Source organism: Ceratotherium simum, chromosome 7 (assembly GCF_057802395.1).
Source record: "Ceratotherium simum simum isolate JZ-2026a chromosome 7, ASM5780239v1, whole genome shotgun sequence".
In the NCBI taxonomy this organism is placed as follows: Eukaryota; Metazoa; Chordata; class Mammalia; order Perissodactyla; family Rhinocerotidae; genus Ceratotherium; species Ceratotherium simum.
In genome coordinates, this window is record NC_141906.1 from 52,730,121 (window position 1) to 52,757,983 (window position 27,863).

The following is a 27,863-nucleotide window of genomic DNA, read 5'->3' on the forward strand; positions in this document are numbered from 1 at the left end:
GTGTAGAAACTGTCCCCTCATAACTTCGGTTTGCCTTGCCTCACCTTTATCTTATTTGTATCTCACTGCATGCTTTTAGTTTCTTGTACAAAGGACTGTGGACATAACAATTTATGGTTAATGCGTTTAATACAGTGAGAAAAGTCCACCATATTTCTGGGCATTTTACTTTCTCTCTTTAAAGGAAAAAAATGTTCTGGTAGAAATATATATTTGAATGAATTATATAGAAATTTAGTTTCTAATTAAATCAAAATTGAGAAGAACCAACTCTGATTAGGGAGGAAAATTTCCATAGAATTATTTAGAGACGTTTAAAGCATTTAATTATTGGATTGGATGTTAATGTTATTCAGAACCACTGTATTTTTATTTAATTTCCTTTTGAGTCAAAACAGTTGTTTGCCCATTATTACTGGGCCCAGTCTAACTAGCTTTTTTTTTTTTTTTTTTTTTAAAGATTTTATTTATTCATTTTTTCCCCCCCAAAGCCCCAGTAGATAGTTGTATGTCATAGGTTCACATCCTTCTAGTTGCTGTACGTGGGTCTCGGCCTCGCGTTGGACGGAGAAGTGGTGCCTTGGGGCGTGCCCGGGATCCGAACCCGGGCCGCCAGCATCAGAGTGCACGCACTTAACCGCTAAGCCACGGAGCCGGCCCCTAACTAGCTTTTAAAGAGAGTCGCTGGGGCTGGCCCCATGGCATAGTGGTTAAGTTCAGTGTACTCTGATTTGGCAGTCAGGTTCACGGATTCAGATCCTGGGTGCAGACCTACACCACTCGTCAGACACTATGTGGCAGCGACCCACATATAAAGTGGAGGAAGATTGGCACAGATGTTAGCTCAAAGGTAATCTTCTTCAAGCAAAAAAAGAGGAAGATTGGCAACAGATGTTGACTCAAGGCTAAGCTTTCTCAGCAAAAAAAAAATTAACAAAAACAGAGTCCCTGGCTGTAGAAATGAGGATCCTAGTTCATTCAATAGCTGAACTGTTGTTATAAGCACATAGGTCTTGGAGGCATATAATAAAAGCCAAAGTACCAAAATTTTTAGCAGGTACTGAATTTTTCCCATATTCAAAAGGCACACGCATAGGCAGACAGATAGATAGACAGACATACACACATACACTTCACAAAGTCAAAGAAAACTTAAGTAAAAAAAGTTAACCCATAAGAGTTTTAAATAATGGACTTATTATAAAACTATATGTGTTTTTCGTTATGTAGATATATTTACAGAGAAGGTTCTGTAATTTTATTTGTGAAGAGAAATTTATGAAAATAGTAAACATATTTACTTTTCTAAAAAAGGAAAACTTTTCAACATAATTCTTATTCAAAATGAAAATTCATCCCTTTGCCATCAAATTTTTCAAGTTTTCTCTATCTAGCCTATTGTTTTAATGCTCAGAGAGCTTATAATGTTTGTTCAGAAAAAATACATAGTTGCTTTCTTTTTTTTTATAAGTTCTTTTTACAAGTTATTGATGCACACAGAATGAGCCTCCGATGATGGTGGAGAGAGATGGGTATATCTCCCTAAATCACAGTGGCAAGAACAGGAGAAGAAAATACGTCTTAAAATTCAGTAATCAGAGGAAAGCAATTACAGTGTGAGGCAGCCCCTTGATCAATTTATTCTAGATGCTTGGGAAGGGGAAAAAAATCTATTGGTTTCTCTGATTTTTCAGAATATATATAATAGCGATGAAAAACTTCTCCTAATATTAAACCCCTCTAACTCTTCTCAATCTCTCTAGATAAATAATACTCATAATGGTGCATTTATTTGAAGATAACACAAGTCATTTATTTCCTCTTGTCAAAAGATCCTTCAATCCTTTTATTTACATAACAATGATTCATCTAAAAAAACTATGAATCAGGGTAGTATACACTTTTTGGGGTAAGAAAACAATATGTGTTCTATCTATCTAGGCTTCTGAAATTGTTACTTATCAGGAGCTTATTGGGGAATTGAAAAGGAGGCATCTGGACACTTTTCTAAATGATTAAAATTTCCAAAAACAATAACTTTTAATTTATTTGAAAACAGTACGTAAAGAGGGATATATTAATGTGCAATATATGTTCCCTAACATACCAATAGATTTCTAAACCCTCAGTAACATTAGCATTCTCGTTATACACTAGAAAATGAATCTAAAGAGGTTCTGTGCTTGCCTCAGTGTTTCAGCAGAGCCAGGGCTAGAGTTGGGATTTGCATCATTTATCTAGGAATCACAGGTTGATATTCAATATGTCCTGAAAGGATGAGTACACTGACATGTCTCACACCCAGCGTGACATTTGTAATCATAAAGTGAACTATTTAGTCATTTCCTTTCTCTCTTCTCTCATTTCTATCATTATTATTATTATTATTTGTTGTTGTTGTTGTTATTTATTTGAGCTTCCATTTCCTTACTAGGGGGCTTGCATAGCACAATAACTATATGTTTATATTCAGATTCCTAAAGACAGTAAAAAAAAGTTACAAATGAAACATCTATTGAAACTCAAGAAGTATAAAATAAAAATAATGTAGGGAACTCTGATACCAGATATATTTCTGATAAAATAAAAGAAAATCCCCAAGGCATTTTATTAAGAAATTTCAATGCATTAAAATATGCAAATCATTTAATGTGCAAGCTATAGTTCAGTTCAGTTCAGTTCATTTTGATGCTTATCCTAGGTACAACTTCATTACACTTATTCTGTTCAATTTACCAATATGTAATCACTGATAACATTGAGTGTGTGTAATATTAACTCCAGGTACTATCTCTAAATAAAATCAGGTGCCTGTTGATGTTAAAACTATTTTTCCAAGTGAGTGCTCATGCAAATTTATCAAGCCACTGCTGTGGCATCTTTTTTTTTTTTTTTTTTTTTTTTTAATTTTTTTTTTATTGCAGTAACATTGGTTTATAACATTGTAAAAATTTCAGGGATACATCATTGTACTTCTATTTCTGCATAGATGACATCATGTTCACCACCAAAATACTAATTACAACCCATCACCACACACATGTACCCAATTATCCCTTTCACCCTCCCCCCTTCCCCTCTGGTAACCACCAATCCAATCTCTGTCCCTATGTGTTTGTTTATTGTTGTTATTATCTACTACTTAATGAAGGAAATCATACGGGATTTGACCTTCTCCCTCTGACTTATTTCACTTTGCATCATGCCCTCAATGTCCATCCATGTTGTCACAAATGGCTGGATTTCATCGTTCTTATGGCTGAGTAGTATTCCATTGTATATATATACCACAGCTTTTTATCCATTCGTCCCTTGATGGGCACTTAGGTTGCTTCCAAGTCTTGGCTATCGTGAATAAGGCTGCAATGAACACAGGGGTGCATGTACCTTTGCAAATTGGTGTTTTCAAGTTCTTTGGATAAATACCCAACAGTGGAATAGCTGGATCATATGGTAGTTCTATCGTTGATTTTTGAGGAATCTCCATACTGTTTTCCATAGTGGCTGCACCAGTTTGCACTCCCACCAGCAGTGTATGAGAGTTCCCTTCTCTCCACATCCTCTCCAACACATGTTGTTTCCTGTCTTGTTAATTATAGCCATTCTGACGGGCGTGAGGTGATATCTCATTGTAGTTTTGATTTGCATTTCCCTGATAGTTAGTGATTTTGAACATCTTTTCATGTGTCTGTTGGCCATCTGTATATCTTCTTTGGAGAAATGTCTGTTCAGGTCTTTTGCCCATTTTTAATTGGGTTGGTAGTTTTTGTTGTTGAGATGCATGAGTTCTTTATATATTTTGGAGATTAAGCCCTTATCAGATGTATGGTTTGCAAATATCTTCTCCCAATTGTTAGGTTGTCTTTTCGTTTTGTTGATAGTTTCCTTTGCTGTGCAGAAGCTTTTAGTTTGATGTAGTCCCATTTGTTTATTTTTCTATTGTTTCTCTTGCCCGGTCAGATGTGGTGTTTGAAAAGATGTTGCTAAGACTGATGTCGAAGAGCGTACTGCCTATGTTTTCTTCTAGAACTTTCACAGTTTCAGGTCTTACATTCAAGTCTTTAATCCATTTGGAGTTAATTTTTGTGTATGGTGTAAGGTAAGAGTCTACTTTCATTTTTGCATATGGCTATCCAGTTTTCCCAACACCATTTGTTGAAGAGACTTTCTTTTCCCCATTGTATGTTCTTGGCTCCTTTGTCAAAGATTAGCTGTCCATAGATGTGTGGGTTTATTTCTGGGCTTTCGATTCTATTCCATTGATCTGTGTGTCTGTTTTTGTGCCAGTACCATGCTGTTTTGGTTACTATAGCTTTGTAGTATATTTTGAAATCAGGGAGTGTGATACCTCCAGCTTTGTTCTTTTTTCTCAGGATTCCTTTAGCTATTCGGGGTCTTTTGTTGTTCCATATAAATTTTAGGATTCTTTGTTCTATTTCTGTGAAAAATGTTGTTGGAACTTTGATAGGGATTGTATTGAATCTATAGATGGCTTTAGGAAGTATGGACATCTTAACTATGTTAATTCTTCCAATCCAAGAGCACGGAATATCTTTCCATTTCTTTGTGTCTTCTTCAATTTCTTTCAGAAATGTTTCATAGTTTTCGGTGTACAGATCTTTCACCTCTTTGGTTAAGTTTATTCCTAGGTATTTTATTCTTTTTGTTGCAATTGTAAATGGGATGGTATTCTTAATTTCCCTTTCTGCTACTTCGTTGTTAGTGTACAGAAATGCAACTGATTTTTGTATGTTGATTTTGTATCCTGCAACTTTCCCATATTCGTTTATTACTTCTAAAAGTTTTCTGGTGGATTCTTTAGGGTTTTCTATATATAAAATCATGTCATCTGCAAATAGTGACAGTTTCACTTCTTCCTTTCCAATTTGGATCCCTTTTATTTCTTTCTCTTGCCTGATTGCTCTGGCTAGGACTTCCAATACTATGTTAAATAGGAGTGGTGACAGTGGGCATCCTTGTCTGGTTCCTGTTCTTAGAGGGATAGCTTTCAGTTTTTCACCATTGAGGATGATATTAGCTGTGGGTTTCTCATATATGGTCTTTATTATGTTGAGGTACTTTCCTTCTATACCCATATTTTCAGAGTTTTTATCATAAATGGATGCTGGATCTTGTCAAATGCTTTCTCTGCATCTATTGAGATGATCATGTGATTTTTGTTCTTCATTTTATTAATGTGGTGTATTACGTTGATTGATTTGCGAATGTTAAACCATCCCTGTATCCCTGGAATAAATCCCACTTGATCATGGTGTATAATCTTTTTAACGTATTGTTGTATGCAATTTGCTAGTATTTTGTTGAGGATTTTTGCATCAATGGTCATCAGTGATATTGGCCTGTAATTTTCTTTTTTTGTGTTGTCCTTGTCTGGTTTTGGTATCAGGGTAGTGTCAGCTTCGTAGAATGAGTTAGGGAGCTTCCCCCCCTCCTCAATTTTTTGGAAGAGTTTGAGAAGGATAGGTATTAAGTCTTCTTTGAATGTTTGGTAGAATTCACCAGGGAAGCCGTCTGGTCCTGGACTTTTATTTTTGGGGAGGTTTGTGATTACTGTTTCAATCTCCTTACTGGTGATTGGTCTATTCAAATGCCACTGCTGTGGCATCTTAATAAATGAATAATAAAATATAACATTCCTAAATATTATTTACCATCTAGCTCCTACTTACATTTGAAATTTCTCTCTCACTATTCTTTCATACTCAATGCAATAAAATTAAATTTCTGATAAAACTCCAGATAGAATTTCACTTTCGTGTCTTTTTTTATTTTCAGAGGAAGATTCAACCTAAGCTAACATCTGTCGCCAATCTTCCTCCTTTTTTCTTCTTTTTTCCCACCAAAGCCCCAGTACATGGTTGTGTATAGTTGTAAGTTCTTTTGGTTCTTCCATGTGAGCTGCCGCCACAGTATGGCTACCGACAGATGAGTGGTGTGGTTCCGTGCCTGGGAACCGAACCCTGGCCTCCGAAGCAGAGCGCACAGACCTTTAACCACTAGGCCATCAGGGCTGGCTCTCACTTTCATGTCTTTACTAACACTTTCCCTTCCACCTGAGAGTCGCTAAACTTCCACCATCACATCTTCAACTCCAATCCTATTGTCACAAACCACTTAAAGCAGTTCCCTCATTTTCCTAGTCAATAATCTCTCCTTCTCAACTCCCTTAGTACTTTATCTGTACTTTTCTAATTTCATTTATTCTCTTTTGTTAGGATATATATAATACGGTTTTATATTCTCTACAAGAATTTATATTCTCTACTAAAAGTTATGATGTTTAAAAATAGGACAAATCATACATATTGAATTGTCTTGGCCCCTATCCCACCACCACTCCATCTTGTCCTTTGCCTAATCTAGAATATGATAGACTCAGAATCTGGATAGGTTATGAGATACAACACAACATTGGGTCACCACTGGTTATGCTGAGCCCGATGAGGTATCAGTAAGAACTCTTTTGGCTGCAACTGAGAAACCCAACTTGAAATAAGCAAAATAGGGAATTCATTTTATTTAACTGAGAGAAGGGCAAAATGCTAAATCCCAAGTAGAAGTGACATGCTACCTGTACTCTCTCTTTCCATCTCTTCTCTATCTGCATTAGCTTAATTCTATCTAAATTGGCTTAATCCTCTTCAATGATAGATTACCTCCTTCAACTAGTGGATGCTCCAGTGGCTCTCAGACATGCAGGGTCCTTTTTGCCACCAAAGAGAAACTAAAATTTGAACTTTCTAGTTCAAAAATCCCAACCTCAGCTGCCCATCCATGAATCAAACATTGTGTACAAGAGCAATGGGGTAATATAACTGGCCAAGGTTGGATCAGATGCCCATAATAAGCTAATAACCACAGCCAGGAAAGCAGAACCTATAAGAAGATAGTGGCTCCTGTTCAACTCAAGGTTAGAGAAGATGAAAGAGGCATTTCCCAAAAGAAGCACTGAGAATATAGCTGCTATTCTTGGAAAACAAGAAACAGATGTTGAGTACAATTGGCAAAGGTGTTGAAGACAAAAATGTAAATATCCTTTATTTGGACATAAGAAAATGATTGGCCAAACCTTTTAACTCATTAGCTATGCCAGTTTTTTAAGGTTTACTGGACATGAATTCTTGACCCTAGAAATGAGTGTTACCATGAGTGTCAGACATAAATGTCATTTAAAATATTTAACAACTACTATCACGTGGACATTGACCAATCAGAACTGATCTCCAGACAATCAAAAAAAAAAAAAAAAACCAGCTCTGGTATGAGTACTAGTACCTATATTTGAATAGAATTTGTCCTACTGTTAGGGCAAGTCATCAATGAATGCAATGTGACAACATGATAAAAATCATAATTAAGGCAGGTCGAACTTCGAATTTCTTTAATGTACGTAAAATGACCTAGGAAAATCATTAAAATAGAGAGTCTGTAGCTCCACCTTCAACGGTAATTTATCACTAGGCTTGGAGTTGGACGCTGTAGCCTGAAATTTTAGTAAGTTTTCCAGATTTTTCTGATTGTCACTGGCTCTCTCTTCGGCAATGTACTTGGAGAAACACTGCTCCAAGTTGCATTCCACTTATGGAAAAGCACTCTAGCTCTTTGTAACTAATTGGAATAAATAAGAAAATCAACAACCATGAAGACATAGAAAGAGAGTAATGTGCTCTCAGCTGGAAGGCTTCTGTTTATTAGTAATTAGGGTAATTTGAGGTCATCTTTTAATGGCATGTAATTCCAAAGTAAGGCAGCCAACTAAGCCAGAAGAGATGGGTGTGGGGAAAGAGATGAAGATGCAGTGCAGTGTCTCTTGAGCAGATTTAACTTAATACTAGGGGCCATCAAAAAATAAAAGAGCTACCTTGACTGAAGAGATAAGCCTAATATTTTGATCTTTAGCTATGTGTCTTATAAGACTTTTTCCCTTTCCTTTCATAATCATACCCCACCCAACAAAAGAAATTACAAGCTAAGCTGCATATGACTTGAGATATTAAAAATTGCAGCTGAAATAAACTGAGTAGCAATGGCAGGCAATCAATGATTGATGTAGTACATGTGGTGTGCCTGAACTGTTATATGCTGTGATTGAAATCCCTCAACAGAGTGATGTCAAGAAAATAGCCACAGACTTAAGGTCAGAAAACTCCTATTTTTGCCCCATTTCCACCAACAGCTTTCTACAGAACCTTGGGCCAATACCACTACCCTTTGACTCTTAGCTCTCTCATCTTTAAAAGAAAGAGAGTAAATTATATAAGCTAAGTTGAACTTTAGCTCTAACATAATTATCCAATGAAATATAAAACAAAACTTAGTTCCCGAATGTAATAAATTGTTAAAGAGCAAGACATATCTAAAGAGCTTTCCCATCTGTTCTTATATCATCACTATCAGAGTAAAATTAAAAAGAACTTTTTATTTCTTACAGTACAGCTCAAATTAGGTAATAGAATTTGAAGCCTCTTATTCAAACATTTTAATTTTAATTTTAATATCTAGTTCACATATTAGCAAACTTCTTGGGCCCTGCAGTGAGGCTTAATAATGTCTTGGGCCAAAGAGGAATCATTTAAGAAACACCAGAAGGCCCTAGCTGGACAAAATTACCTCCCAAATACTACCAGGAGTGCCCATCCTTTGAGTCGTTCTTAAGGATTAAAGCTATAAAAGAATGTCTTCCTTGCAATTCACAAACTTTACCTGGAAGAGAAGAGAGAGAATACATGGATATTGCTCCTATTAGCCAATAATTTCAGTAACACTTTGATATTATCCAGGTTTTAAAGGACCTGAAATGTACAATTATAGGATCCTCTTTAGTAAAAAGAATACAAAAGTATTAATATAAAAGTGGACTCTAAAGGGAATTTTTATTTAGGATAGGAAATCAACACAAATTACTAGAGCTTTGGAGATTCAAGTCCCTTTCTTCTGAGACCTCTTTAAGGAATTTACTGGAAATGATTATATAGAAATATTTTCTAAATTCAGCCTGACTTTCACTGCCCTTCTGCAACACTCCACAGCACTCAGCAACTGCCAGCACTCACGGGAACCCGTGGAAGTAAGGATATTAAGTTTAATAAGCTTAAGTTTAATAAGCCTCGTGATAAATCATGCATTATTAAATCATCGTATTAACAGGCAGACAAGGAACAAGAATACTACAGAATCAATGTTAAGAGTGGATGGGGAGATCAGAAGCTGACTTTAGGGACTGCTTCAGGTAGGCAGTCAAAGGTAGCCACTGAACAGGGTGCCTGGGAGTCCTCATATGGGAGCTTACCGGAGGGCATTGAAGATAAACTTCTCATCATTGGATACACTCAGCCAGGTACCACTAGCAGGCCAAATCTTGCTATTCAGGAGAGATATAAGGAAAAAAGAAGACACGAGGAAATAAAAGAAAGGAAGTTGGAAAGTTTGAGGAGGAGGTCAGGAGGAGGATATAAAAAAAGAAGTAGAAGAGAAAAACATTACTGAGAAAGAGATAGAGACAAAGTCCTTAAACATCTGTTTTGAATGATATAATAGTACTAACCACTCACTTCACTTGCTATTTATCAGACTCTTGGTGCACAGCAAGCATTAAACTGGGAAACAATCCAGGGAGTTAGCCTGTTAGAGCAGGACATTACATTAGTTGTAATTCTCTTCTAGTCCCTCAGTTTATAGATTAGAAAAATGAGACACAGAGGTCACTAACGTGTCAGAGATGGTACAGTCTAGTTAGCAGAGCCAGATCCAGAAGCCCAATCTCTTTGATGAAAACATCAGTAATAGTTTCTCTATGATTGCTTTGCAAAAAAAACTAGCAAAAAGAGGAAAGATAATCTTCCTGTTCTCAGTGAACTTAAACACTTTCCATCTAAAGTTATCCACATTCTTCCTTCAAGGCTCAGCTCAAATCAATAATAATAAATAGACAAAAAATGAACACATAAAGGTTTTCTTTGCCAAAGGTAACCTTTTCTCCCTTTGCACGTCCAGTGCATCTTGCCGTCATATCGTATAGCATTTATTTTACTCTGTCTGGGTTTTTTCCTCTTCTCTTCTCTCTTATCCCACACACATGCACAAAGGAATCACACACAGACCTATATGTACACATATGGGCATAAACATAGACACCCCCAGACACACACACAAGCTCCTCAAAGAAGTGTCTGTGCTAAATCATAACTGTGTCCTCTGTGGTGCTTTACACACAGGGATCTCCTAAAAGTTATTTTGGGGAGGAAATTAGCTCCAGGGCTGCCTGAGGGCACTAGCCCTGGAATTCACCAGTCCTCATCTAGTGCGTTATGTTTTGATAGGTGAAAGCCCACCCAACATCATGGCTTCAATTGCTGCCTCCAAATGAGGACGCTAAGTGTGTATCACCAGTCCAGAACTCATCTTGAGCTTCATTCTGTCTTTGCGTTATCTGGCCACTTTCTTTTGAATGTCATATAGGTATCAAACTCAATACTCCTAAAATGAAAGTCATCAGCTTTCCCACTGTAGCTGTGTTCTTTTTTCTTTCATTGATGTAGCCCAATTTCCCCCCGGCTGGAAACTACCCTAACTCCTCCTTAGTGTTATTATTGACGAGGCCCACATCCTTATCCCCAGCACCATCATTGTGTACCAAGTTCAATTCTTTCTTGGTTTTTCCCATCTAGTGCCTTTTCTCTTTTTTCACTACCATAATTCAAGTCCAGGCCTTTATTACTTCTACCTTGTGTCATACAATATGTAATTGATTTATCAGTCTCTGCTCCAATTCCAGTATATGCATCTGAGCAAAATGCCAGTCCTCTATTCAAAACCCCAATGGGTCCGAATTACTTACAGATTTAAGTTTGAATGTCTTATTCTGATAATCAAAGCCCTCTATTTTTTGGACTCCATTTGTATTTACAAATTTGCCTAATATCATTTCCCTTCATATACCAACATGCCAGAAAAACCGGTATTCTTATTTCTGGTGGTTTCCCATCTCTTTGACTTTGTTCCTACAGTTCCATTTACTTTCTCTTCTATCTTTTCTCTATTTATCCAAATCCTAACTATTCTTATAATCCCCTTAAATGCACATAATACTTTAGGGGTACCTCATTCGTGACATTCGTCACTTCCTATCTTGCATTACAATTATTTTGATGTATGGTTCTTCCCCCATACTTGATTATATGTTGTTTCTTCCTTTAAGAATACACTTGTTGAGTGCTTGAGAGCACAGTTCATGGCGGATTTATCTTTGTAACTCCCACAATGCCTAGCAAAATGCTTACATATTATGGGTATTTAAAAAATGTGTGTTGACTTAATAAATAAGTATTCATTTATATGACAATGATAAAGAAAGTTCTAATACCTATACTTGTATTTTTTTCAAATCAACACAATTATTTACCATGAGAAATGTTCATAGTTATTTATTTCCTCTGGAATATAATCAGTAACTAAACTACCAGTGTTGATTAACACTTTCAATAATTTTTATCTTAAATGATATTGAACATACAGGCAATCCAATCCTTAAGGGACCACTAGGATTTCATCATAATGATTGAGCCTAAGTGTATTTATTTCAATGCATCAAAAATTTAGCAGTCATCAAACAGACATTAACAATCAAACCACAGTGCTTTTCACTGTAACATCTCCAGGATTGGAAAGAAATTGTGACTTTCATTTTGTGCTTAAAGACTATTCTTTATTTCCCAGGTGTGATGGGAGAATATGAGCCGAAAATTGAGGTCCATTTTCCTTTCACGGTTACAGCTGCTAAGGGAACAACTGTTAAGATGGAATGCTTTGCGCTTGGCAAGTAAGTACATATTCTTCCATAATTAGACACAATTGTTTATTAAAATGTGACATAGCTTATTTTTGGATGACTTATTTTGCGAGGTTTCATTTTCCCAGAAGCTCCTCGGTAGCTATCGTTTTTTAAAAGAAGGGCAAATGGGAATTGATGAAGTAACCAATTATAATTATCTTTCTAGTCATTTCTATGAACAATAATGTATACAATTTTACCATTTTAACATAAAGGAAACTTCTTTAAGTAAAAGAAGCGCTTTACATCTCTTTGCCTACGTGTCTTAAAATTTCAGTATCATTCTTAAATTTCATTCAGCAATGATGAAAATAAAAAGAAGATAAAAGGGTAAGGTGCTATCTGCTCCTCATGTATAGGATATAAATTCTGATAAGATATAATAAGACAACAGTATAAAAATCATAACAATGATAGTTGTAGTGAGCAAATTGATTACTTCAGTATCTCCTGAAATGATAACACGATAGCACCAGCTGTCAATATGTACAACATGTAATCATTCCCCAAATCAGAGAGAGGATTTATATCACACTCTAATGTCTGCTATGCTTAATGAGTCTATTTCTGAGGGTTTAAATCCCGTGATATATAATCACTTGTCAATGATGTTTACAATATGAGTATTGGGCATAGAGGCAGGCATGGAATTTTGATTATATTTGATTAGAGTATTATGATTTATTTTAAACAGAGTGTTGTTGTTTTGTTTTTTTAGGGTGATAAGACCTCAGGGTCCTTTCTAGACTCTATAATTATAATTTGCATAAATGCATCTCTATCAGAGTTACTAATCATTTAACTTCAGTTGTGGTGAGCTAACTCCCAGCGCATGACTATCAAGTACTTAGAGATAAAACGTGCTATACAAATGTGCTTAAAGTAGACTTAGCCTATGGGTGAGGAAAATATTAGTAAATATGAAAAATTCAGCTAATAAGAGGAAGTTTAGGGCATGAAAATAGTAAACACCATGTTTTCTAATTTCAAGACTGATTGAGATAACATATATGTGCAATTTTGCTTAAATCTAAGTAGGACCACGATCATAATAGACCAAAAACAAAATAAATTGTTGTGTGGTCCATCTTTTAAGCAAAAGATGCCTATAAATAGAAATATATTTCAAGTACTTAAAATTCATCTAGGAGGTGTTTAGGCAGATACCTGAGGAAGCCTTCCAAACCCAAAGATATAGTCGACCCTGCGGATATGGAAAGCCAATTAAGGGACTTGAGCATCTGCAGATTTTGGTATCCGTGATGAGTCCTGGAACTAATCTCCCTTGAATACCAAGGGACCACTGTATTAGTTAAATGCACAAGATTAAATAATACCTTAAAAGTCTTGTTTTCCACCATTTTCCCATGTTGTGGTGTCAAGTATGTCTGAAAATGTCCTGAGTAAGCAGCTCAATTCTGATAAATACAAAAATAGTATACTTTGGCTTGATGCTAAAGGTTTTAGTATATCCTGCAATTAAATAATTCTTAAATGCCTGAATTTTCACTAAAACCACAAACAAAGGGAGGTCATATTGTAAAACAAATTAGAGAACTGAATTTACAGACAGAAAAACAATATGAGATATTTCCCCAGGCATGTTTATTTAATAAGTTAGATATGTTTACTTCTGGAAGTCTTGAAATATGCTTAGTATGTTGATCCTTAAGGTCCCTTTCATTCTAGGTAGGATTCAACAGTCAAATTATGTTCTTTTAATATTTTATTTTCTTTAACTTCTCCACTCCTTCTTTGCTACTCCCTCTCCCATGCCCCTCCTAAAAATAAATTAATAAAAGGAAGATGAAGAAGACACACAGCCTGTCAAGAACATCTCTGTTGCTCATTTGACATTCTTTCTATGAAGTGTCACAATTATGAAAAAAAAATGTTAATAGGAGATCTACTTCTACCTAGAGACTAACCTACCACTCTGATGAAAGTAAACAAGATCAAGCAAATAATATCTTCCTTTATAGCACATTATCCTGTGGAGTAGATCATCATTGTGTCCCAAAATGATCACAGCAATTTCAAATTAATACCTGAGCATCTGCTTAGTTCCTACAGCTCACCTGAGCTGCTTCCCACTTTAACAAGTACATGATTCTCTGGTGGGCCTTTATCCAAGAACTTGAGTACCTGTCATTAGATATCTATCAGGACATTGCCACTCAAGCTGAATTTTCCCCTCAGTCTGTCCACATACAGTGTTTTAACCAAATGTTCCTCATAGAGTATTATAACCAAATTCTGGCATAGTGCTATCAAGCTCTTTTTTACATGCCTTTTGCACTTGCTGTTCCCTTCATCAGCAACACTCTTCCCCATTCTTTCCATGCTCACTCTCATTTATCCTCTGCCCTCAAATTAAATATCATCCTCTAAAAAGGCCATTAGTGACAACTTTATCTAACTCACACCCATTATTCTCTGTCTAAATGCTTGTATTTTTTCTTCCTAATCCTTAATATGGTTTTAAATTATTTACATATGTGTTTCTCTAGTTAAAAAAACAATTCTCTGTATTGGTCAGGAATCCAGCTAGAAACAGGATCCAACTCAGATGGTTCAAAAGAGTTTAGTAATGGCACGAATTGAAGATCCGTGTGCAGGGTTAAGAGGACCAAAGAAAGAAACTGAGGCATTTGTAGACTAGTGATGCAAGCAGTTATTCCCACCCTTAAGCCTGAATGAGCAAGGAGGAGGAGACAGTGTCACCAGAACCAGGGAGAGCTGGAGATATGGAGTGGGTCAGGGTCCGCCCAATAGGAGCTGTAGTCTCTGTAGCCATGAAGAGATGCATTAACAGAACAGCCGAGGAAAGAATCAGGAAATTCATATCCTGACTTCTTTTTCCACATTCTTCCTGGTCTCCTCTGGTGGCTCTCATGGCTGAAGGCAACCAGAAGCTGGCTTGCAAGTCCAGAGGATGCAGTCAGCAGTACACCAAGCAAGACAGTCTCGGGGAGGAGGAGGAAGACAGGCAAGGGAGGCAAACAGAATAGACAGCAAGTCCCCATCATTAAGATTTAAGCCCCATGAAGGTAGGAATCATGACTGCATTCCTCCCTTGTATATTCCTAGAGCCTGCCACAGTGCCTGGCACATAGACAGCACTCAGGAAATGTTTGTTGAAGGAATGAATGAACTCAGAAATACTGTGTCTACTTAATCCAATCAATTCTTTATAATTAACAGATGATAAATAATAAATACTAGCTTCTTTATGCATACAGCCTCTCGACTAACCCTTATAATCCCCAAAAAATCCGCCCATATTCACTCCACGCTCCTACCTCTTGCCCACTCATCATTTCCCATTAATGCCCAAATTTACACTTGTATTCCTGTCCCCACAATTTCCTGCCTATTCGTGCCTCACTCCATCAAGTCTCTCTCTCTCTTAGACCTACGATTTCCCCTTCTCTTTTGATTTTATTCTGAAAGCTTATTATCATGTCCAAGTCATACTCACTATTTAACAAAAGCAATCCAAAATACTTCTCTTAATCTATTGACCCTCAAGAAGAGTTTGTTGGTTGGTTTGTTTCCTTTGAGTGGTAGAGTGAGGTTCAGAATGAGAGAGATTTACCATACTTAAATACTAGGCTAAAGAACGGAGTGAAAAATATATATCACATAGAATGATATTTGATTCAATAATGATATTTGAAGGGCAAACAAGAAGATCATAAGCACAAAATCTTGCTGTTTCAAACCTTACCTCCTCCCAGAGTTACTGGGGTAATCTAGATTTCCTGCTAGAAATCACCGTTTTTATCATGTTATTAATTGAATCAAATGCATTCCTAGATACACCTCCTCTCTCAAGGAAAAATGATTCATTCTTTAATACAGAGGAGCCAAAAAGCAAGGAATGGGCTTTGCATAGACCGTCTTATAAATGTAAATGGGCTAAAGTATCTTGAAAGGACCTAGAACTGAATACAAGTCTGGAGGTTTTAAGAACTATGTGCCAGGCACTGTACTAGCTTCCAGGGATTTCCACAGTCCCTGTTCTCAGAGATGCCATTCTATCTTCATATATTTGGTTGGATCTAGCATCACACAGCCTGGAGTCCAGTCTTAGTCATTACATAAGCAGCAGCACACAGCATTACATAAGCAGCAGGACATAAGGAGTCCTCCCACAGACAACTTTTATCTCTAGAGAGATTTACTGCCCGTCTTTTTGTTCCAACTTTAAACTGAAACTAAATGACAATAACAGCATATTTTCTTGCTTTTGAATTTTCTCTGACTCATGACAAGATCGTGAACCTTTGATAGGCCACATTGGGGAATTTCTTTGATCGTTAAAGAATAATGCATTCAAAATGTCAGAATACTGTTCCATTGCTCACAAACTACGTTTTTACTCCTCTTGAAAAGTACATTTACCTCTATATAATCTGTCCCTACAGGTGCTCAGTTCTTAATAAATTAAATTAATGCAGTAAATTAATGCAGCCACAGTTACACAGATAATTTAAAAATATATAAGCTGATACTTTTTCTGTATTCTTAAAGGAAAATAGCAGAAGACGAATGATTTTAGGTTATCGAATTTCACTCTCTCTTAATGTCACACAAGTTTACTAACTTGCCTAATTTGAAGTTAAGTACAAAGTCAATAGGAAAGCTATAAACTGCAAATTTTCTTCTAAAGAAACCTCTACTTAAATCTGAATTTAGCAAAAATCAAATGGTTTCTCTTTGGCTGCTGCAGCAGAATACAACAGAAGTGTACTAGTTACACTCCTAGAAATCTCTCTGCAAATAAAATTATACAATACTGAGTACAGAACTTATCCATGCAGTGACTGTGACATGCTATGCTTGGTACTGGTTAATTCTGCAAAGGTATTATCTCCCCAGAAAAATAGGAAATGCTTAAAGAGGATCCATAGGGAAACAAAGGTGTGTAAAAGCTTGGGAAACACAGCAAAGTGTAAAAAATAAAGGGGGGACGAGAGAAGGAGAGGAATTAATTACTTTGGGAAGAAAAGGCTGTTTTAGACATATGGAAGGTTATTATCAAGAGATTGCTCACAAGCTGTTCTCCAGTTTCAACAAGGTGGGAAGAGGGTGAAATTCAACAGTATGGGATTAAACTAGCAGAATTAGATTGGGCATAGAGTAGAAGTTCTTGATGAAAAAGAAGTTGTTACAGGGAAAATGGGTTATCAGCAGTGGCTGTAGGAGCTCTTTCCCCAGACTGCTGTAAGAATATAATAATACTCATTTGTCTTCTAATAATTGAGATGGAGTGTTTCTTGAAAGGAGAGAAATGGTCTGGATCAGGGCTGGAAAAGAAAATTTTAAACATCTTTCCCTGACCGCTCATCTGTCCACTCAGGCTGAATATTAAGAGTAGAAGGCTAGAGACCCAGGCAGACTTTAGCTGCCATTTGGCAACCACGTTATTACATAACATTTTAAAGTGGTTGATGGCATATGCAGGGAGGAGAAATGAAGAGTGTTGTCTTTTCTTGCTCAGCATTCAGCCCAGAGACTTTAATAAGTGAAGGAGGGGTATCTTTGATATTTCCCAGGTCCTCTTTTAAACACTGGACACAATACTCTTGAAAGGAAATGAGAGATAAGTGGTCAAAGGACAATCAAATAAGAAATCCCTTAGGGCCTTAATAAATATATCCATTCAATGATTCTCTCTAAACGTGTTATGTAATTGAAAGTTGGTGATATTTTCAACTGGTTGTGCTCAGATTTTAAGTCTAGTCTATACAAGTAGTTAACTAGGTGACACAGAGTAAGATAAAAACTTTAAAGGATGGAGAGTTAGTAACTGCAGAAAGCAGTGACCATCTCTAGGAAGCGTTGGAATTATTAAAAATTAGAAGCTCAGAGGTACCCCTCTGGGACCCAGACCTCTGAGAAGCAGATACCAGCCGTCTGGCTGGTACTGGTGTTTCTGAGTTGGGGCTCAATGAAGTTTGTCCTACAAGTGTTGGAAAAACTCAAACTAGATTCCTTTGCTGCTTTGGGAAAGACGCCTTACTGAAGTACCATTTACAGGAATCTCCAGCAGACAGGGCGCAAAACAGGAGTGTGTCCCTTCAAGTCTTGCCGTCTCCCTCCAGCGCAGTGCAGAAATGTGGCTTACAGAGTCAGCCCTCACATCACAAAACAGAGTCAGAAGGGTAGAGCTGAGAGACGGTAATTTAATAACTAGTACAGGTGCCACTTTACATGTTCAAACTCATCCCTATCTCTTAATCAACCACACCCCTTCCTATACCTCATCCACACGTGCTTTCCTGCTTCTCTGGTCCTGTAGCTCTTTTCCCTCAATCTAAAATATCCCACGCTCACAATCTCTTCAGTTTTAGGCTTAGGTCAAATGCTACTTCTCTGTTAAATCCTGCCTGCTTTACACGAGAACCAATCTCTTACCTTTAGAACTATATGACCACCAATATTTCACCATTTAGCCTGCTCCATTGGGCCAGCTATGTGTATCTGTCTTCTTTACTGTGCTAAATTTTTGGATCCCTAGAATATTTTTACATGCAGCAGGTGCTGAATATGCTTACTGAATTGAATTCAGGTATGAGAAATGTGGTCAATCTTTTGTAACGGGAGATATGTTATTGCCTTGGTTTCGTCAGACAGAAGTCTTCAGGTGCCTTTCACATGTCTTGGCCCTGAAAATTCTGACCATGTTACATTAGCTATACTTTTCTGGCAGATTTCATTTCACCATGTGACCTTTTGTAGACCCCAGAAAGATCATGAGATATGTCACATAGCCACCAACAACAAAGAAGTAAAATTTGGTCACTGATGCTTAAGTGACCCTGTGCACAAGGGCGAACTTGGGGTTATTCTGTAATAAAAAAGCCATATGCTATAATGCAACATCAGTTTATCTCTTATGACAATCCTGCAAGCTAATAGTGTTGCAGGCAAATTTTTTTTTCCTTTACTTTACATGTTCCTTATCTTGCTTTTGCAGCCATTAACACACAATCAGATCAGCTGTGCTCAAAAGGCCTTGCACCAGTACTGTAATAATTATGTGAATGACCTTTCCAGACTCATCTGAAACCTGGTGGTGAGGTGGGAGGGAAGTACACATTCAATTTCCTGCCCTTTTTAGTTCCTGCTTATCTCTCTTTCAGATAGCATTTACAAATTATCTTTTGTTACACTCCATCAAATGCCTATTAGGGAACCAGAACATTAAGTAATTCTTTTCTCTTTTTATATGTTTATTGCAAATAAGAAAGCACCAGTTGTCAAGTCATAAAGTCATTTTTGCTGTAGTTTATATTTTCTTTTCCTCAGTCTTTAGCCAACCTGTCTCAAATGGCTGCTCTTATGTCCCATTGTAACCGTGAGAATGACAAATATTCCTCAGAGACTTCCCACAGTCTATAACTGGCAAACATTCCTGAAAGAACCTTCACTTTAGTTACAGATTGATGATTTATTAATAGTGTTTATTTGGAACTGCCAGTCACTAAGAGCTGTAGGAATTAAAAAGAAATTGGAGTTGTGTGGTATTTGTCTATCAAACTAAAATCAAATTACTTAATCGTTCGCTTGACAGAAGATCTGGGGATAGGAGTTAGTCACTGAGTCTAGGAATCAATAAATGTTTAGCTATCACAGGAAAGTGGTACATTATGGAGTCAAGAAAATTACCCTGTGAGCTATTGGTTGCTTCAGTATTGTTGAGACCAAGGACGCATCCTCATCTCAGGTGGTACCCAAAGGAGAGAGGTGCTGAAAGATCCTTAAAGATCACGTAGCCTCATATCAATTTGTGGATGGGTCACTGGGACTCCACAGGGAAGGGCTAGACCAAGACATGTGGGCATGCTGGCCAAGCTAATGGTTTGGTGCTTCTTCATTTGATGTTCTTTATATTTTCAACATTCTTCCATAATGCCAACTATGGAAGGGAGTGTTTATTTACTTATTTACTTTTGCACTCAGAGGTGTTTTCTATTTCTAGGGAAACAAGACCAATTTATTATTCAAATTTGGAGTCACAGTTAACTGGCATCATATTTCTAACTTTTCCAGGGCTGTCTTAGGACCACTTAATCTGCCTCACCAGAAAACTGCGTACTTGCACAAGACCTCACAGCTAGCAAGCTATAGAGGCAGAACCAGGTCTCCTGATTCTAAAACTAATGCTCTTCTCAACTTACCATACCACTTTTCAGTTGCTAAGAGTAATTTCCACTTTATTGTAGCAAATATTTTTCTGGATGCACTTAAGTATCTCAGTGATTGAGAATTAAGAATATTAGTATATAGGACAAGCCACCAAAGGTATAAAGCAAGAGATAACCCAAAATGACTGAGATTTTTACTTGAATTAGTTTAGACTCATCCAACAGCTTTATTTTGAGTGAATCTCCCTGGAGTTTCGTAGAATAACTTGTTCCACTGGATATTGACTGTGAAATCAGAAACTGGTTGGCTGTTAACATTCATAAACAGGACAAAAGGAATCAGTATATCCATCAAGAGTTTCTAACTTCTATCCCACACCCTCCAAAAAATTTGCACAATACGTAATCTTGATAATTGAGCAAGCCTTTAGTGGAGCAAAAGTAGAAGAAATATTAATCAAAAAGTTGTCAAAAGTCTCAATATACTTAAAACTGAACATCTACCTTGTGCTGGGTGATTTCCGTATGGCACTTTAATTCTAACCACATTTCTGTGTTTTTCTCAATAGATAAAAAATAGGAATAAATTTAGGCAAATTCTTTATCCTTCTGACCTCAGTTTTCTTATTTTGAACTACTTCCAGTCTTGGATTTCTATAAGTTTTATGTAATCAATCACTCACAAATTCCCACTGAGTGTTCTACTAGAAATTTAAATTTTATGCCCAATGGTTAACTCTTCTAATGATGATTTAATACACATATTACTGCTTTCAAAGTTTGTTTATGTAACGACAAATATGCTGGAGTACCTTTATTTGAGGTCTCATTTTGGTTGATATGTTTGATGACAACACTCCATTTTTAAAGCTGTCACAGTACACAGACTCTTAAAAGTGGTATGTGTCTTACTGATTCATTGTGCTATGAATTAAGCCTACTTGTCATGTGTTTATTCTTGTCACATTGGTATTTGAGCTAGAGCAGCATCAAAATTTGTCCACTAGCTAAAGATGAATTTAGAATGTTAAGATGTTTTCATATATAGTTCTTAGAATGATTTGATACTAAGTTGGTAATTTAGGTACCAAGCATTGGTAATATGCATGCCATTAGTATTTTATAGATTTTTAAATTTTGTATTTTTCATTTCAATAACTGAAAATTTGAATATGTCATGATCAAGTATGACTTACTAACATGATATGCCTTCCTTGACATCTTCCACTCCCTAATTCTAATAGCCAAGTATCCCACCTCAAACCCTGGGCATTAGCACTGATCTTTAAACCCTCAAACCTTCTGTTTCAATCTGTCAGCCATTTAAAAATCCCTCAAGTCCAATTCTTCCTTGCTATTCTATCTGCCACAACCGTAGTTAAAGTCTATTACTACTGAACCAGTTTGCCTCTCTTATTTCTGCTGCAAATAAGACTAGAGATGTCCTTTAAAAAAAAGTCATCACACTGAAGTTCCACCAGCTTTACGAATTTGTTCAAGTGCTGCTTTTTATCAGCTCTGCTACATGCACTTTATCTGTTCTGTTTTCTGCAGTTCCTAGGGCTGTACCCTGATTTTCCTATCACTTCCTATCCCATTTAGCCTACTACTTCTTTTGTACTTTTAATTTGGTTGTTAATTCCAGCTTCACCTCTTAATTTCGTCTACTTTATATTCTTCAATGCTTTGTTCCATAGCCGGTGAGTCCACACTGGATCCCTAGAACTCCAGCTCAAATACAGCTTCCACACCCACTCCTCATCTACCTATATAAGGAGGGTTTTTTTTCTTTTCTTTGCTAAGGAAGATTCGCCTTGAGCTAACACCTGTGCCAATCTTCTGAGATTTTGTATGTGGGTCGCCACCACAGCATGGCTGATGAGTGGTGTAGGTCCACCCCCGGGATCCGAATCCACAAACCCTGGCCGCCAAAGTGGAGCGCACCAAGCTTAACCACTATGCCACAGGCTGGCCACATAAGGAGTTTTTACTGTCACTGGAGGTGACCACCAAGGTAGTCACTCAAAGTATAAACTCTTGGGCTGGCCCCGTGGCTTAGCGGTTAAGTGCGCGCGCTCCGCTACTGGCGGCCCGGGTTCGGATCCCCGGCGTGCACCGATGCATCGTTTCTCCGGCCATGCTGAGGCCATGTCCCACATACAGCAACTAGAAGGATGTGCAACTATGACATACAACTATCTACTGGGGCTTTGGGGGAAAAAAAATAAAGGAGGAGGATTGGCAATAGATGTTAGCTCAGAGCCAGTCTTCCTCAGCAAAAAGAGGAGGATTAGCATGGATGTTAGCTCAGGGCTGATCTTCCTCACAAAAAAAAAAAAAAAGTATAAACTCTTCAGTTATCTTTCACTCTTTCTTCCTTTTCATCTTCATCTGTTTAATCACCATAAATATCTCTTAAATTCATTCCCACTTGGTGCAAAGTGAACATTCATTGGCTGAATTAAATCACTCATCAACATAACTGGTGTGTATATATGCTCAAGGAGAAGCAGAAATACACTAATATATTAAAGAATTCTAAGCCTGAGACCACATATGCATAGGCCTTTAGATTGTAAAATTAAAAGTTGAGTATTTCTTATAACACAAAAGTTTTTAGCATTACAATACATCATGACTATGTATAACAATTTCCAAAGGCACAGTTTTTCTTTTCTTAATTACATATTTAAGTTGGTGGTTTCCTTTGGGTTTTTAGGGAGGCACTTTAGCCTTAGTAGTCACATATTTAGAACATATATTCTAGGGTCTAGTATCAAAAATAGTTCTATGAATACCTAATCCCATCAATTCTGGTGTAAGTCTTATCCTTTTCAAGTCAGAATTTATCCTGAAATTCAGAGGATACATCATATCTATATGTCTTTAGTCTTTTTTGCCAGATAAAGAGAAAACTTTCCCCTATATCTCTGATGCCTATGACACCCAGGACACAGAAGACCACATATAAAGTTTATTTGTTCACTCTCTTGTTCTTACCAAATGAGTAACCAGAGACATAAGTCCATCTTTGTCTTTGGAGTATTTCTTTTAGGGCGTCATAAAACTTGGAAACAGGTGCCACTGAGATGAGGTGAAGTGGGGAGGTAAAATCAAAGGGAAAAGGCTATTAAGTGAATTGTATTTTTCAAAACCATCTCCTATGCCTTTATCTTAAAGGTAACGTTTGCTAGTTTTTATTTACCCCTGCAATAATATTTATTGTAAAAAAATTACTGTGAAGTTAAAACATTGCAACTTCATATTCTTCACTTCTATGTTGTGAATCTAATAGTACTTTAAAAGTATGCAATTAAGTGAAATGTATCTGCATGCACAATGTATAATCAAAGTGTTTCTGAATTGTTTTATAGTTCATGCATTGTTGCCTTAGTTAAATCATTTTTTGATTCTTCATTCTATCTGAACATTTTCGATTTCATATGACAGTAAAGTAGAGGGCTTAATTTCTTTTTTTTTTTTTTTGATTTGGTACTTTTTGCATTCATTGTCTCTGGCTGTGTGCTTGATTTTTAATGGTAGAGTCACATGTACCTGCTATCGTTTGCTGCAATTAGATAGAATTCATTGCCTGTACAAGTGAAACATGTAAGTGGGTGTATGTACATATATGTATGTGAATAAATAGTTAAATCCACAGAAAGAATTTCTCAAGACACAAAATGTTAAAACATACACTAAATATCTGTCATCCTGTTTTTTCTTTATCCTTTTTTATTTGCAAAGTAATATAGCAGCACCTACCTTCTGTTCCTGTCACTGTTTTTGTCAGTAGCTATAAAGCACAGAATAGTTTTCATGTCAAATCTTTATAATAATATTTTTAGCCTGAAGAATAATTTTAGCTGATAGCCAATAGATACAAAAATGATGCTCAACACGGACGTGTGTCAGATACTGTTTTATAGTATAAAAGGCAAATGATAAGTACTTTCGGTCATTTCTATTCCCTACTTTTCTTTTCTTTTGGGAATCAAATCAATCTAGTTACAACTTTTAGAATGTCTTATTTATGGCCATTTTCTCAAAGGACAGTACATTATGAAATCAGCTCACTTGTTTTATACATCCCTACAGAGAAATGTAGCCTTCTCAACATTTCTGAAAGAATAGCACACATCAGTGTTTGCTACACAGACAAATAGAGGAAGGACATCTTCATATAATTCCATTACATTTAGCCACATTCTATTGAAAGAGAGCATAGATATAATACATTCAAAGCACATATTTTTTTTTTATTTTAACATTTATGACATCCAGATGTATATTACAATTGATGGTGTGTCATGGTTTAGTTGGCAATGTTTTCTTAGTGATTCTTAAAATAACGGTGTGCCTCACAATTAGAATTAATTGTGATGAATTAGAGTAATTAAGGCGAAGGTGGCATATGTTAAATCCTAACGTAGTGATCAAGTCAGTCAGAACCTGAGTGATGACATGTTCTTCCTCCGTTTATATGCAATTTAATTTTTAAACTCTGAGTTGATAAACAAAATATCTCCCCTGTAGCATTGGAAAGCTATTAGAAAAATGTTTGTTGATTGTATTTTTTTTTTTTTTGGTGAGGAAGACTAGCCCTGAGCTAACATCTCTTGCCAATCCTCCTCTTTTTGCTGAAGAAGATTGGCCCTGAGCTAACATCTCTTGCCAATCCTTCTCTTTTGGCTGGGGAAGATTGGCCCTGAGCTAACATCTGTGCCCATCTTCCTCCATTTTGTATATGGATGCCGCCACAGCACCGCTTGATGAGCAGTGCATCAGTCTGCGCCCGGAATTTAAACCCGTGAGCCCCGGGCCGCGGAAGCAGAGCGCACGAACTTAACCACTACACCACTGGGCCAGCCCCTTGATTGGATATTTTTATCTTATTAAGTTAACAAAAGTTATTCTAGCATCAACAGTCTCAGTTACTTCCCACCATGTCATCTTTGACATTCCACACACAAACACCTTTTAAAATTGAAGGTGATTGAAATATAAAGTAAGCTGGTCCAGGAGAATCCCTTTGCCCATTGTTTTCATTATTTCTTGAGTCTCTGTGTTTTATTGACTATATGTTACAAATAACAGAAAATAGAAGAAACATAAAGAGTGGTATCATAAGATGATTGCCCCATTAGGTTCTTGTTTTGCTTTCGTTTTGGGATTAAAGGAGTATAATGGAAAAATAAATATTCTAATATATTTTCAGTGACTTAAATGTGTAGAGAAAATAAAATCTATTAATTCAGAAGTCCAATTATGTAAATTAACTGTACTGCTGAAGTATTTCTTCAGGCTGCTTTTTAAAAGCTTTATTGAAGTATAATTCGCATGCAATAAAGTTTAAAGTGTGAAATATGATACATTTTAACATATGTATACATCCATGAAACCATCACATAGCCACAAAATCACATATTCAGTACCCATAAACATTTCTGCATATATAGTTGTAATCTTTCCCTTCTTCCCGTCCATGCATTCCCAACCCCAGGAAACCACTGATCTGAGCTCTGTTATGTCATTATAGATTAGTTTGCATTTTTCTAGAGTCCTATGTAACTGGAATCATACAATATGCACTCTTTTTTTGTCTGGGTTTTTTCACTTAGAATAATTATCTTGAGATTCACACAAGTTGTTGGGTGTGTCAATAGTTCATTCCTTTATGTTGTTGAGTAGTTTTCTATTTTATGCCTATATCACAATGTGTTCATATACTTACCTGTTGATGGACATTTGGGTTGCTTCCAGGTTTTATCTATTACCAATAAAACTTCTAACATTTGTTTACAAGTCTTTGTATGCACATCAGGCTTCATTTTTCCCTAAATAACATGTTAAATATTTCCTATAGGTCCTTGAACATACGTAATATAGTTGCAATAACTGTTTTAATGTTCTTGTCTACTAATTCTATCATATATGTCCTTTTTGTGCAGGTTTCAGTTGATCAATTTTTTTCTCCTCATTAAGAGTTATATTTTTCTGATTCTCTGCATACCTGGCAATTTTTTATTTGATGCCAGGTATTTGAATTTTACATTGCTAGATGTTGGGTATTTTTGTATTCTTGACCTTTATTCTGAGTTATGATTAAGTTACTTGGAAACAATTTGATTCTTTCAGGTCTTTCTTTTAAGCTTTTTTAGATAAGACCTGAGCAGCATTTAGTTTAAGGTTAATTCTTCCCCACCACTGAAGCAAGACTTTTCTTAATACTCTAGCCAATGGTGCCTGAATTGTGAGATTCTCCACTTTGACTGTTAAGGTAGGAACTATTCCTGGCTCATGAGTACTAAACTGAATACTCAAGGGGGATCTTCTGAAGATCTCTAACATTCTCTCTCTATGCAGCTCTCCTCTTTCAAGTACTGTGAACTCTAGCTGCCTTAGCTTCCGCAGACTCCCAGATCTGTCTCCTCAACCCGGAAAGATAGCCGGGCTTTGCCTGAGTCTTCCCTCCCTATGGAAACTTTGGAAGCTTGGAAACTTTGTCGAGGGAGCAAGCTGAGGCAGTTGTATGACTCATTTAACTTATTTAACTTATTTCAGGGATCATTGTCCTTCACAACCTGATGGCCAATATTTTGAGATCTATTTTTTCATATATTTTTTCTAGCTTTTAGGTGTTTCCTCCTCAGTCATTTTTAGTTACTCAGTAAGAAGTAAATGAAAGGTCAAAAGTAAAGTTACCCTAACCATCTTTATTATACCAAGAAGGCAGAAATAAAGCAGTCTCCATTTGAGATATAGCATATTTTACCTGTCTTTATTAGAAGAAATTATGTACAAATTCTGGCAATAGAAAAGTAATAGGACGGTTCTTTGACCAAATCCTTCCTCAGAAAGAATTTAAAACAGAAGAAGTAAAAGGCAAAGGTAATTTTTAAATTTAACCTACAATCCTCAAAAAAAATATTCTGCCAGATTAAATTCATAGAAACCTATAACTTTTCTATAGTTGAATAAGGTGTATTTTTAGTTCCAAGTGGCAGGACAGGAACAAAGCCTTGGTAGTTTGAGATATCTAATTTCAAATATCAACTCAATCATTTACCAGCTACATGACATCAGATGAGTTACCTTCTTTGAGTCTCATTTTCAAAATCTGTAAAGTAGAAATAACAGTACCTACTTTATAAAATTGCTATTAGATTTCACTAAGAGAATCAATATGTAAAGACCTGTCAATTACATGTTAATTTCCTCTTTCACCCTAGTTCTCTGGAACATTTGTGAAGCAGTGTTTATTTGATAAAGCATTTGCCTATGCTCTAGTGTTCTGAGTCTTTTTGATATACTCTCCAAGTCACAGTTCATTTCTTAAGCTTTTCCTAAACCAGGAATGCTAGCATTCTATAAACCTCTATTTATAGAGGTTTGTGCTGCCATTCACCTTTCTAGGTTTCAACTGAAAATGGATTGTGAAAAAGTCTCTCTCTGGCTTTCTGGTTATTATATATATATATATGCATTAGTAATATGTATATATATGCCTTAGTAATATATATATGTCTTTGTAATCCAAAGAAACTCTGAACCTGTAAATCCACTTCCATAGTTGGGAAATTCTTGTCAGTTTTATCTTTCCCAAACATTCTTTCAGGTCAAAACCCTTCTTTTTTTCCCCATGAGTTTAAAGACTATTTTATAGAGCTGACTTTACATATTAAGTCAAGGGTGACATTTTACTCTAGCTGCCGCTAAGATTTAAAATATTTTATGTGATTATTTTAGCATCAAATTTGACATACTGGTCTTAGAGAATGCCAAGAGGCAAAAAAATTTGTAAAACATAAATACCAAAAGTCAAGTATTTAGGGAAAAAAAAACCTATATATGAA

At 36.3% G+C, this 27,863-nt stretch overlaps 1 protein-coding gene across 5 annotated transcripts in view; it reads left to right on the top strand.

Moving 5' to 3' along the window:
• CNTN5 (contactin 5) overlaps positions 1-27,863 on the top strand; it is an 824,990-nt gene that overhangs the window by 507,114 nt on the left and 290,013 nt on the right. For all 5 annotated transcript variants that reach the window (XM_087433624.1, XM_087433627.1, XM_087433626.1 and 2 more), the window contains one exon: positions 11,737-11,839. In XM_087433624.1, coding sequence (XP_087289750.1) covers positions 11,737-11,839 — 103 coding nt within the window. The remainder of the gene's footprint in view (positions 1-11,736; positions 11,840-27,863) is intronic.